This window comes from Oncorhynchus mykiss, chromosome 19 (assembly GCF_013265735.2).
Source record: "Oncorhynchus mykiss isolate Arlee chromosome 19, USDA_OmykA_1.1, whole genome shotgun sequence".
In the NCBI taxonomy this organism is placed as follows: domain Eukaryota; kingdom Metazoa; phylum Chordata; class Actinopteri; order Salmoniformes; family Salmonidae; genus Oncorhynchus; species Oncorhynchus mykiss.
In genome coordinates, this window is record NC_048583.1 from 31,973,816 (window position 1) to 31,987,317 (window position 13,502).

The following is a 13,502-nucleotide window of genomic DNA, read 5'->3' on the forward strand; positions in this document are numbered from 1 at the left end:
TGTCTAATAAAACGACACATTTTTAACGGTGAGCGAGCGCTGCGGCTTTTCCTGTCAACGATGTCTACACATTTTTAGGTTGTACCTCTACTGACGTTGGTTGAACACCTTCTACTTCTTTCCATAACTGAAAGTGCCCAGATGATTTCATCCTTGTCATTTGTTTTGTCTTTTCTCTTTTTCACAGAGGTTGTGACTGGAATGAAGTTCACTAATGACTGCAAGCACATGATAACTGTGTCTGGTGACAGCTGCATCTTTGTGTGGCGTCTGGCCCCGGAGCTCACCATCAGTATGAGACAGCGTCTGTCAGACCTCAAACAGAGTGGCAAGCCAGTTCAGAAGACACCACCTCACAAACCTTGCAATCTCAGGTAGCTACCCTATTGGAACACATCATTGTAGAACAAGTACCTTGATTTACATTTCTTATTCCTGTTTTGTTATTCTTGTTAGCTCCAAAGTGAAGCAAAGGGCCTCCTTGGAGTACCTAGTTAATTGGATAACATGTTTTGTGCTAGCTAATACCCTTAGAAAGCAAACATGGCGTTTACAACACTGGATGAGAGACACATTCTGAAGACAATTGGAGTGACAAGCAACTGTTAATCCTGTGTTCTGTATTATTTGTAAGACAGGCTTGTCGCTATGAACGTTGCTAGTGAATGACCAGTGTTCCTTTCGTAGCATGTTGCATTATCAGAGACATTTGACCATTGTCTCCTAGTAGTATGATTTGCTATGTTCCCTGTCTGTTCTGTGCAGCACCAGGAGAGAGGTGCACAGAACCCCTCCCATAGTCACCATGTCCTCTGACAGCGACAAAGAGGTGGAGGAGGAGGAGGGGATAGAGGAGGAGGAGGAGGAGGAAGAGATGATCTCTCCTTACATGGTGTCAGGCTGCAGTGCAGAGGAAGAGACAGGTTGGTATCTCAGAAATACATTTGTACACAAACAATACACTGAGTATACAAAACATTATTGAATTTGTTTTAATTGAACCTTTATTTAACTTGGCAAGTCAATTAAGAACAAAGTTCTGACAAACTGACCAGGTGAATCCAGTTGAAAACTATGATCCATTATTGATGTCACTTGTTAAACCCACTTCAATCAATGTAGATGGAGGGGAGGAGACAGGTTAAAGGAGGATTTTTAAGCCTTGACACAATTGAGACATGGATTGTGCATGTGTGCCATTCAGAGGGTGAATGGGACAAAATGTTTAAGTGCCTTTGAACGGGGCATGGTAGTAGGTGCCAGGCGCACGGGTTTGTGTCAAGATCTGCAACGCTGTTGGGTTTTTCACGCTCAACAGTTGCCCGTGTGTATCAAGAATGGTCCACCACCCAAAGGACATCCAGCCAACTTGACACAACTGTGGGAAGCATTGGTGTCAACATGAGCCAGCGTCTATGCCCCAACGAATTGAGGCTGTTTTGAGAGCAAAAGGCGGTGTGGTGCAACTCAATGTATACTGAGTGGTATACAGAGTGTATATCTACAGTATTAAGAATGTGTTTTTTCGTGGCAATGTTGATGGCAGCACACATCCTGAAATATCGGTTGGTTTTGTGTTTGCTTTCCAGACACCTCAGACGAAAAGCACAACTCTCTTAACTCTCACGGCAGAGAACTGAAAAGGGTTAGTATTTCTTGTAACTGTCAGTGAATATTTTCCCCCTAACACAGTCAGTGAATATTCCCCTTATAAACTGTTAACTGAACCCTTATCCCTCCCTCCCTCCCTCTAGGAGAGCTCTTTTGGCAGGCGTTCCTCCCAGGGCAATCATCACTGTGAGGAAAGGGGTCCCCGTCCGCGGCGCCGCTGGTCCAGAGGCATGGTCAGCATGGAGCTGATGGTCAAGTCCATGTTGGACCTCAGACAGCTGGATTCCTTCGCCATGCCCCCCTCCTCCCCCAACAAGACCAAGACCCAGCCTGATGCTTTCAGAGACCCATTCAGGGAGGATGAACTGGGCAGCACCATCAGCCTGCAACCCCTTACTGCATGGGTGAGTGGATCACAGAGAGAGGGAAATATCCAACCACTCGTGGAAGTGAAGTGGACTTCAAAAAGGCTTCTTTGTCTTCGTCCCAAATAGTACCCTAATCCCTGCACTACTTTTGACCAGGGCCCATAGGAACACTTATAGGTAGAATAAAGTATAGTTTATTGTTAACACCATCAGAACTCATACTAATATGTCTCTGTTTGCTACTTGCAGGGGGATGAGTCTGAGCAGAGGTCCCAGCAGCGACCCCACTACATCATGTTCTCTCCACAGACCCCAGAGACAGGCTCAGTGCTCTACCCCGAGGGCTGTGAGGACAGGGTCAGCTTAGCTGGCAGGTAAACTCTCGCCATTAGTGTATCTCATTTTCTCCTCACTGTATATGGCCAAGAAATGACTGCATAGTTTGGGCCTTTAGTTTTCACTGACCAAGTGCCTCTGACCTTAAAAAACTCATGGGGTTGTATTCATAAAGCATTCCAAATTACACTGAACAAAAATATGAACGCAATATGTAAAGTGTTGGTCCCATGTTTCATGAGCTGAAATAAAAGATCACAGAAATGTTGTTTAATATGCACAAAATTTGTTTTACATCCCTGTTAGCGAGCATTTCTCCTTTGCCAAGATATTCCAACCATCTGACAGGTGTGGCATATCAAGAAGCTGATTAAACAGCATGATCATTACACAGGTGCACCTTGTGCTGGGGACAATTAAAGACCACACTAAAATGTGCAGTTTTGTCACACAACCCAATGCCACAGATGTCTCAAGTTTTGAGGGAGTGTGCAATTGACATGCTGACTGCAGGAATGTCCACCAGAGCTGTTACCAGAGAATTTAATGTTAATTTCTCTACAATAAGCCGCCTCCAACGTCATTTTAGAGAATTTGGCAGTACGTCAACTGGCCTCATAAACGCAGACCACGTGTAACCACACCAGCCCAGGACCTCCACTTCTGTCTTCTTCACCTGCAGGATCAGGATAGTTCTAATCTAGGGTCAGTTTTGCCTTTTCGATGACAAAAGACCAGGGAGACTTTATCCTAGATTAGCACACCTAATCTGAGATACTTTATGAATACCAGCTCCCTACATATCAGATACCGTAGTCTATGTATACAGTATACATACCACCTAATCCCAACCCATATATCCACTATCTGTGTTTCCTCTATAGTGAGTACCTAGTGAAAGAGCTACTGCCCGGGCCTGAGACCAGCAGGAGTGTGAAGGGGTGCCAGAACCACAGCCAGTGGAGCCAGGGCCACCATGACAAACACAGCCCAGACAGCGCCTGCTCTGTGGACTACTCCAGCAGCAGACGGTCCAGCCCAGACAGCCAGCAGCAGCCTCCTGGAGAGAGTGAGACACATGCACACAGAGGCATAGGATCTTAATGTGACCTAAAATATTCCCGCAGCAACCGTTTTTGATGTTTAGTCCATAATGTTGCTTGATCAGTTTGTTAGGCTATTAGCTGGCCGAAAGTAGACTTTGTGAAAAGTGCAATAATATAACCGTGTTAGTGTGGGCTTTCAGTGAATTCATGTAAATCACAAAGCTCATCTGCATTTCCTGGATAAGTACAGCAAACAATTATTTTTCACCAATCACAATTCAAACAGTTTTGGATATCTGTGTGTTTTCTGTGTCGTATGACTACAGTTCTAACAGGAAAAATAAAGTTCTTCAAATCAATTTTCTCTGTGTCAGACTCTGAGCCCACAGAGCCTCTCAGTGTGGATGGGAACTCCTCTGAATTGGACATGGAGGAACTGGAGGAGGAAGAGGAGGGGGGCGTAGGGAGGGGAGAGGCCAAGGGGACAACAGTAGTACCTAAGACCCCTGACCAGGAGGCCTTCCTCAAACAGCACTTTGGCAACCTGGCTGAGCTTAAAAACTCAGGTAAGAACAGCATCTATGTCTTTCCTTGACTGGTATAAGACATTTGGTGGAAACTCCCACTAGCCCATGCCTCCACCGATTCAGTGCTTTTAGATTTGTGGGAGGTAGTGAACGAGTGCACACTTCAGGAGAAAATAGATATTATTGAGAGATTCAAGAAAGCTTCCCTTTCAACTGGCACATGGAATATTCAATTCAAACTGTATTGTCCACACAAATTAATTGTGCAGCCAGGAGTACATTAGACACAATAGTATACACATATAGAGACACACACAAGTTGATAGTAAAAATATTTCAGATGTATTCATTGTATTTCTCCTCTTTGATTGTCAGTGAGCCCGACCAGAGTTGTCACCCCGGACAGTGTCAGCATCTCCTCCAAGTTCCTGTCCCAATGCTCTCCTGGAAGGTATGCCATACTTACACTACATGGCCAAAGGTATGTGGACATCTGCTCATCGAACTTCTAATTCCGAAATCATCGGCATTAATATGGAGTTGGTCCCCCCTTTCCTGGTATAACAGCCACCACGATTCTGGGAAGGCTTTCCACTAGATGTTGGAACGTTGCTGTGGGGACTTGCTTCCATTCAGCCATGAGCATTAGTGAGGTCGGGCACTGATGTTGGGTGATTAGGCCTGGCTCGCAGTCAGCGTTGGAATTCATCCCAAAGGTGTTCGATGGGGTTGAGGTCAGGGCTCTGTGCAGGCCAGTCAAGTTCTTCCACACTGATGTCAACAAACCATTTCTGTATAGACATCGCTTTGTGCACAGGGGTATTGTCAAGCTGAATCAGGAAAGGGCCTTCCCCAAACTGTTGCACAGAATCGTCTAGAATGTCATTGTATGCTGTAGCTGGAACTAAGGGGCCTAGCCCAAACCATGAACAACAGCCCCAGACAATTATACCTCCTCCACCAAACTTTACAGTAGGCACTATGCATTGCGGTAGGTAGCGTTCTCCTGGCATCCTCCAAACTCCCGACAAACAGTTCTTGTGCTTCCAGAGGCAGTTTGGAACTCTGTAGTGAGTGTTGCAACTGAGGACAGACGATTTGTACGCGCTTCAGCACTCGGCGGTCCTGTTCTTGAGCGTGTGTGGCCTACCATTTCGCGGCTGAGCTGTTGTTGCTCCTAGACGTTTCCACTTCACAATAACAGCACTTACTGGGGCAGCTCTACTGGGGCAGCTCTAGCAGGGCAGAAATTTGACGAACTGACTTGCTGGGAAGGTGGCATCCTACGACGGTGTCACGTTGAAAGTCACTGAGCTCTTCAGTACGGGCCATTCTACTGCCAATGTTTGTAAATAAAGATTGCATGGCTGTGTGCTCTATTTTAAGTTTGGCCATTTAGTGTATCAGTTAGTTAACCAAAGAACATTCTGTTAACCCACACTCATCTATCACAAAAGTGAGCTATCCTTTTAAATGACTGAGTGTGTTGACAAACAGTCCTATCTGAACGGATCACTGTTTTTCCTTTCTAGCAGGACGGCCTTTCCATTCCCCTCGAAGAGCGGTGTTGAGGGGAAGGTAGCCAGCGGTGTGGTGAGGCCCCTGGTCTCTGAGGTGAGGCCCCTCATGGAGCACAACCAGGGCCAGAGCCACAACCAGGGCCAGAGCCACAACCAGGGTCAGAGCCAGAGCCAAGACCACAGCCAGGACCAGAGCCACAGCCAGGGCCAGAGCCACAGCCAGGACCAGAGCCAAGGCCACAACCAGGACCAGAGCCAAGGCCACAACCAGGACCAGGACCAGAGCCAAGGCCACAACCAGGGCCAGGACCAGAGCCACGACCACAGCCAGGGCCAGAGCCACAGCCAGAACCAGAGCCAGGGCCACAGCCAGAGCCACAGCCAGGACCAGAGCCAAGAACACAGCCAGGGCCAGAGCCACAGCCAGAGCCACAGCCAGGACCAGAGCCAGGGCCACAGCCAGAGCCACAGCCAGGACCAGAGCCAAGAACACAGCCAGGACCAAAGCCACAGCCAGAGCCACAACCAGAGCCAGGGCCAGGGCCACAGCCAGGGACAGAGCCACAACCGGGGTCAGAGCCAAGGCCACAACCAGGACCAGAGCCACAACCAGAGCCACAGCCAGGGCCAGAGCCAACTCCACAGCCAAGGCCACAGCCAGAGCCACGACCAGGGCCAGAGCTATAGCCAGGGCCAGAGCTATAGCCAGGGCCAGAGCCACAACCAGGGCCAGAGCCACAACCAGGGCCAGAGCCACAGCCGGAGGAAGGGCTCAGAAGAATCTCAGAAGGGCACTACCGCGAGACTAGAAGTAGTGGACACTACGGAGAAGGGTCTGAATCTCCGGGCCTCTCCTCTGAGGAAGAAGCTTTTTAACCCTGCAGTGGACTCCCGTAGGATAGTCAGCCCTGTGGCCAAGGCTGCAGCATCACACCTCACCTCTACAGGCATGAGGAAGTCCCAGTCAGTCCAGAACCTGCACACTGAGGGTGAGACACTACGCACGTGATTGTGATCATGTCCAGCTAGTGTATTGATGTTATGATCATGTATGATGTTTTGCAGGAAAATGTTATGATTTAAAAAGGTCCTAATTTTATATTCTAGGCATGGTGTAAAAGGTCAAGCTCTTCCTTGAATGTCTAATAAGAGACAGAAATGTTGTTAACACTGCCCTGGCCTGCATAGGCTAATCATTTATCTTCTCTGTCTGTAGAAATGCCTCTGAGCCTGTCTCGGCCCTCCAAGGAGGTAGCCCCTCAGCCCCATCACTCCCAGTCTCATCAATCCCAGGCCAACGAGCGTCCAGTGACCCTCCCCACAACCCCACGCCGCACCCTGCCCAGCGTGCCCCCCCTCTGCAGCCCCACCTCCCCACAACCCCGGGACATCACCAGTAGCAGTCACGGCACTGCCCCCACGCCCAGGAGCATCAAATCCCGCTGCTCCTACATGAGCCCCACCACCAGCTCCATGGCCAAGATGTCCCGCTCCATGTCCATGGGAGACAGCCTAAACGTGGCCGAGGAAGAGTCTGAGTCTACAGAGTCACGCAGGGGGTCCAGCTCTGACACGTCAAACGCTCCCACCAAGAGCCGGAGCTGCTCCTCCCAGAGCTCCCAGAGTCTTAGTACTAAACCGTCTACCCCCGTGGCCGTTGTCTCTTCCACCTTATCCTCCTCCTCCCCTCTGGCGTTGGGTTTAGCCATGCCCCAGGCTGCAGTTATCCCCACCCTCATCACTAGCTCTCCAAGCAACTCCAACCCCAGCCCAACCACCAAGAGTCTGCAGGCTAAGCTGATGTGCAGCACCCGGCCCCAGCTCAACCTGGACATCTCCAAGCCCCTCCCAGACAAGCCCTCCCTGGCGGCCTTCACTCCCAACAGTACCTCCAAGACCGCCGCCTCCTCCAAGACTGTCAAAGGGGACAACGACCTCTTTTCCAGATCTCCAGTCAGCTTGTTACCTCACCAGGGCCAGACTCATCCAGTGCTCACCAACAAAGTCCAGCTAGTCACTGCACTGTCCCTCTCCCCAGCTGCTCCTGTGGAGACTAGCCCAGCTCGGAGTCCTGAGGCAGAGCAGCGGTTTCTCACCACGGAGCTGCGTCCTGAGGCCCCCGTGGTAGACAACAGGCTAGAACAGCCAAAGATGGAGGAGAGCCAGGGCCTGACCCAGGAGAAGAGTCCCGCGATGGAGGTGTCTCTACAGGGCAGTCCCGTATACCTGCTGTCATCTGGAGGTCCCGGCCAGGACCGTGCAGGTTTGCTCCAGCGATCTCCCTCCTTCATCCTGTCATCTCTGCGTCTGGGCATGCCCCTGGCCAACACCAAGCACTTTTTTACTACTGGTGCCGTGTGGCCTACCGTCTCAGTCTCCACCCCCATATACTCTGCACCTTCACCCTGTCCTCCGTCACTTAATCATTTCCTCCTGACGGGTGAGGCATGGCTCTCTTTCTCATGTCCCTCTTTCTTTTTCTCTCCATCTCTCTCACTTCCCCATTTCCATGAAGAGCGTTCCCTCCGTGGTCCTCCTGTCTGTCCTTTCCTTCCTTGTGTAGTAGCTAGAACATAGCCTTGTATTGACATACTAGCTATGGGTTGTCCAATGAAATAACCCTGCTATTGTCCGTCTTGCTGTTCTGTTTTTGACTTGACTAGTTTCTTGTGGTCTAGCCGGACACATATGATGAGACTTGCAGTAGGATAGTTTAAGCGGCGTCAGCCTGACCATGTATAACTCGCTTTTTATTAGACGGTTCTCTCAGTATGGAGTCGTGCAGGGTGGTGGCCAGCGATCTACAGAACACCTTTAGGAAGGCCTCCCAGCTCTACAGAATGGTGAGTCACTCACTCCCCCAATAAGTATCCTGTTCACTAGAAATATTTGTTTACATTGGCTACTATTTTATTGGCCACTATCTGTCTGTTTTATGTTAAGTTTACATTCATTTTTAAAAACATTTCCATACACTTCTTTTTTGTGGTAATGTTGGTCATGTCTGTGTCTTGCAGGTGAACAGTGTGCCTGTAGACTCCAGGCAGGAGCACCATGAGATGGCCCAGGTCCTGTCTGAGGCCTTTGAGGTGGTGAGGGCCGAGCTGAGCTCCCTGCCCCAGAGCTCACCCCCATCCCCCTCTGGAGGACCTGCAGCAGGAGGCTCCCTGTGTACAGTGGGCTGCCGGCCCGTAGGACCAGTAGAACCAGGGACGGGGAGATTAGCCTCAGGGGAGGAGAGGACTCTGGCTCTGCTGGAGCAGTACTCTGAGCTCCTCCTTCAAGCCGTGGAGAAGAGGCTGGACAACAAGCAGCTGTCCTAAATACTCCTCTTCTTTCACACCCTTCCTTGAAGACTGAACCAACCAACCCTCTTGCAAATGTAGGATCGTAAGCCATTGTGCAAGGATATCTGCAGACTACAGTACTTCTTTTTATTTCATTTTTTTTCTCGACACCTTTTTAAACTGAACAGATTAAAATATTCCTGAAGGATGCCTGTACATATTTTTTAGAAGTTTTTTTTAAGCACTTCTCTCTCTTTCTTTCGGATGCACCCTCTGGTTGGGTGGTCCCCTCTATCCCTGTCAGATCTCTGTAGGCCTAGGAGGGGTTGGGAGGGTTGTACTCAGCACAATGGCCCACAGATACTGATACTGTAGGGAGACTCCTCAGGATGATCAATGCCTCAGCATTCATTCCCAGTGTGGCTGAGCTGCACTACAGACTGTCATTCATCACCCTTCCTCCCTCTAATATATTGTGTGCTAACTACAGTAACTACCAGACACCTGCACTCTCATGACCACTGGTTTTGTTTACCCCTGCTGCCAAATATTGTGCCCTGCTACTTTGTTTTAATGAAGTTGTTGTTATGGAAATGCCGGATGCCCTAGAGTTGCTGCGTTGGAGCCAGTGGCGTAGCGTAGTTTTGCGGGCCCCTCTTGCAAGGTGTCCCCACAGAAAGAAAAATGTGCAGTTTTATAGCTTATCTCATGCTATTTGACACATATTGCCATGAGGCTGAGAGAAAATGTTGATGTTTTAGAGCTCAGGGATTCTTGAAAGACGGGACAATGGGACAATCTCAACTTTTTTCCCACAAATATTTGTCTTAATATTAACAAAAGTTGAAATCTATATTTTGATAGACCAAAGTACCAGCTACCACAACATGTAAAGAAAGAAGCAACTTCCAAACTGCATCTCAGTGCTAGAGGCGTCACTACAGACCCTGGTTTGATTCCAGGCTGTATCACAACTGGCCGTGATTGGGAGTCCCATAGGGCGGCACACAATTGGCCCAGCGCCGTCCGGGTTAGGGTTTGGCCGGGGTAGACCGTCATTGTAAATAAGAATTTGTTCTTAACTGACTTGCCTAGTTTAAATAAAGGTTAAATAAATCAATTAAATCCAAATATTTAGCACTACTAAATGCTCCAGGACAAATTTCTTTAGCATTGTGACATGTTTTTCTAGATTTAGAACATAAAACATTTAGAAAGCAAACATCTTTTAGGTCTAGCAAATCAAATGCTTCAAATGTTTAAGCAAATGTTACAGAGCAGTGATGACAATATTTGTTCTGAATATTTACACCAAAAACGATGTTAAGGGGGTGGACCATCAGTGACGGAGTTGACAAACCAGTGACGGAGTTGACAAACCAGTGACGGAGTTGACAAACCAGTGACGGAGTTGACAAACCAGTGACGGAGTTGACAAACCAGTGACGGAGTTGACAAACCAGTGACGGAGTTGACAAACCAGTGACGGAGTTGTGACAACCGATGCTCAAAACAACAAAAGTTCAACACAAACATTCAATACAAAATATGGGAAATGATTCATTTGAAAATCTCCAATAAAAACGCAGCTTTACAGACTATGAAGGGGCTTGTTGCAATACATGTATTGAGGACATGAATGAGGGGTCCTTGTGATATCGATGACCCTGCTCATTCCTGATTCATTTAGGATTTTAGCCAAATCTGACGGAGTTGACAATCTCCGGACACATCTTTAAGGAATCCGTTTTGAGATAAACAGGCTTTAAAGTCAGAGGGCTTTTGCAAGAAACTTCATAAGATCATTTTTCAATTAATATCCATAATTGCCTATTTTTAGAATTTTAAATTGGGTTCCTTTGCTGAAGACAAGGGCATTTCCAGGCATACAGCCGACATGGAAATTAATAATATATTCCCAAAACAAGTCCATTTTAAGCTCAAATAATGCAACAAAATATTATTTTTTTAATTATGAAATTAAAGTTTCCCTGCCGGACAAGGATTGTCCCAAGTGTCAAGAATCCCTGAGCAAATGTCCTGTTATTCTACACATTTTCCATGAGGCTGAGAAAAAGTGTTTCAGTTTTAAAGCTAATTGTCTGTCATTCAAATAAAATAATTCATGGCTTATGACGTGATCATATGCTATATGGGGGGCTGGCGGGCCACCTGCCTTGCAGGGGCGTGTGCTATACCAGCGGTTGGAGCTTGATGCTGGCTGTCGTTTTGGGTAGCAGAAGCTGCACTTTTTGGACAATCGGAGGGCGTTGCTGTTCAATGCCATTCCTGACCCCAGTGCTCTAAAACAATACTAACAACTGTTGTCACTACAATGTGAAATGTCTGTGTTGGTGTACCTGTCCCTACCAGGGCTTTTTCCCACCGACACCAGGCCATAGCAGCCTCCACACTACTAGAGGAACACAGGACCCTTCCAAGTCTTAAAAGCCAGATTAGTCAGACATAATCATGTTTTCGTGGGTGATTTGATTTGATACATTGTGTTTTGAGAGGCCCTGTCTGTGTGTGATGTGTGGTTGTATTTATTATGTTGTAAAAGGTCCACGTTACAAATGGAGTTGTAGTTTGTTTTGTAGGTCACCAGTGGGGGAACAACATTGCAAAAACAGAAGACTTGAAAATATACAGCATCAACTGAGAGTCTCCTCGTTCATTAACTATGCTGGATGGTTTTATAAAACATGTGAATTGTATTCCCAGTACATTTTTTGTATTCCAAATTGATGTTCAAGGTGTGCAAATAATAATACAAAATGTCTCAAGGAAATGTGTGCCTTAATTCAAAACCAGCGTTTTTCATAGTTTAAAATGTGTTGGGTTATACCAAAATAAGATTGAATTGTAATCAAAAGGCGACTACTGAAATGGAGCTACTGCTGTGGGAAACGAATGACACTGAGGAGAAGCATTTTCTGATGACTGAATACAGATATCGCATCTCTGAAGCCAAACCGGCTGCGCGCGAGCGCGCCATCGTGCAAACATTTATTTTGTCCCCCCCTCACCAAACGTGATCACAACACGCAGGTTAAAATATCAAAAACAAACTGAACCAATTACATTAATTTGGGGACAGGTCGAAAAGCATTAAACATGTATGGCAATTTAGCTAGCTAGCTTGCACATGCTAGCTAATGTGTCCTATTTAGCTAGCTTGCTGTTGCTAGCTAATTTGTCCTGGGAAATAAACATTGAGTTGTTATTTTACCTGAAATGCACAAGGTCCTCTACTCCGACAGTTAATCCATAAATAAAGCAGTCAACCGAATTGTTTCTAGTCATCTCTCCTCCTTCCAGGCTTTTTCATCTTTGAATTTCTATGGAGATTGGCATCTAAACTTTCCTAGTATTACCATGACAAACAGCAAAACAGTTTGTCTTTCAATCACCCATGTGGGTATAACCAATGAGGAGATGGCACGTGGGTACCTGCTTCTATCGACCAATGAGGAGATGAGAAAGGCAGGACTTGCAGCGCGATCTGCGTCAGAAATAGGAATGACTTCTATTTTAGCCCTTGGCAACGCAGATGCGCGCGAGCAGTGTGGGGCAATAATTGAATAACATGGATTTCTACATTTGCAACGCTCGTGCATGCGACGTGTCTGGTCTGGCCAGCATATTAGGGTTGGGTTACCAGAGGTAAAGAACCCAGATCAAATCAGATCAGATCAGAACAGATCTTGCATCAGATACAAACCGTGCAGAAAACATTTTTTTCCCCACACCTCTTCCTCAACATTTATTGGCTCTTGTCTGGCTGTGGTGTTTTCATCCTGGTCCCTGGCACTTTTCCACCCCAATAACAATGCACTTTCATTCCTATCAAAATGGTCATAGGTCACATTAATTTTATTTTATTTCACCTTTATTTAACCAGGTAGGCAAGTTGAGAACAAGTTCTCATTTACAATTGCGACCTGGATGTAATGTATTTGTAATAGCTTAGACTACTAAACTAAACCTGGGTCTCTGTGTAATGGTGTAACTGTTGTGTCAAAGGCTCACAGAATAATAATTGTGTTCTGATGATTGTGGCTGCAGACTAGCACAACACTGCCCCCTGCTGTTGAACCTCCATCACTGCCCAGTTGCTACTAAAACAGAAAGCCCTAACACTTCCCTCCTACAATTTCTCTGGTCAGGATTATTCTTTGCTGTGTTTTACATACTTTTCAATACACTAGTGCCCTGAAACAATATTTTAATCACCTGTGCATACAATAGTGTTTAATTTCCTGAGTTATTGATAGACTTGTTATAAATTTACACTTATTGGTAGAAAGGTACCCAAAGGGTCTTACAGCCTCTCAAAATGCCATGCCTAGAACTCTGTTCTCTCTAGTTTTGATAAAAGCATTGTATGTACATGACTAGAAATGACATGAGTAATGGTATAGAATAATAATGAAGTATATTCTGCTGTTTATTAGTTATTCAGTATTTCCCCATCTGACTGATAATATTCAGAACTGTGACCTTAACTAGACTGGAGGTTTCATTAATACATAGGATTGTGTTTGATGAAACAGTAGTACAGGTGCACCTATCTGCTGCCAGGATGCATCAGTATTTATGCATGAAGGGTGGTGAGGTGTGGAGGTTGACCGACTGGCTCATTCCTAAGTAGGATTGCATGGTTCAACGTACCCTAGGCTTGTTTCCACTGTATGAGTCGATCCCGCTCTTTTTCACTGGCTGGTATAACCTGTAGCTGACCCTCGTTCTTAATAACCCCACCTTTTCTATGATGATTACTTGTCTTAAACTACAGATTATGGAC

The 13,502-nt window shown here is 46.6% G+C and overlaps 1 protein-coding gene across 1 annotated transcript in view; it reads left to right on the plus strand.

Moving 5' to 3' along the window:
* mapkbp1 (mitogen-activated protein kinase binding protein 1) overlaps positions 1–13,197 on the plus strand; it is a 79,215-nt gene extending 66,018 nt beyond the window's left edge. The window contains exons 19-30 of the mRNA XM_036953814.1: positions 188–374; positions 766–923; positions 1,590–1,645; positions 1,755–2,015; positions 2,229–2,353; positions 3,200–3,384; positions 3,736–3,927; positions 4,264–4,339; positions 5,421–6,397; positions 6,625–7,848; positions 8,166–8,251; positions 8,426–13,197. Coding sequence (XP_036809709.1) covers positions 188–374; positions 766–923; positions 1,590–1,645; positions 1,755–2,015; positions 2,229–2,353; positions 3,200–3,384; positions 3,736–3,927; positions 4,264–4,339; positions 5,421–6,397; positions 6,625–7,848; positions 8,166–8,251; positions 8,426–8,731 — 3,833 coding nt within the window. The 3' untranslated portion in view covers positions 8,732–13,197. The remainder of the gene's footprint in view (positions 1–187; positions 375–765; positions 924–1,589; positions 1,646–1,754; positions 2,016–2,228; positions 2,354–3,199; positions 3,385–3,735; positions 3,928–4,263; positions 4,340–5,420; positions 6,398–6,624; positions 7,849–8,165; positions 8,252–8,425) is intronic.
* The last annotated feature ends 305 nt before the right edge of the window (positions 13,198–13,502 follow it).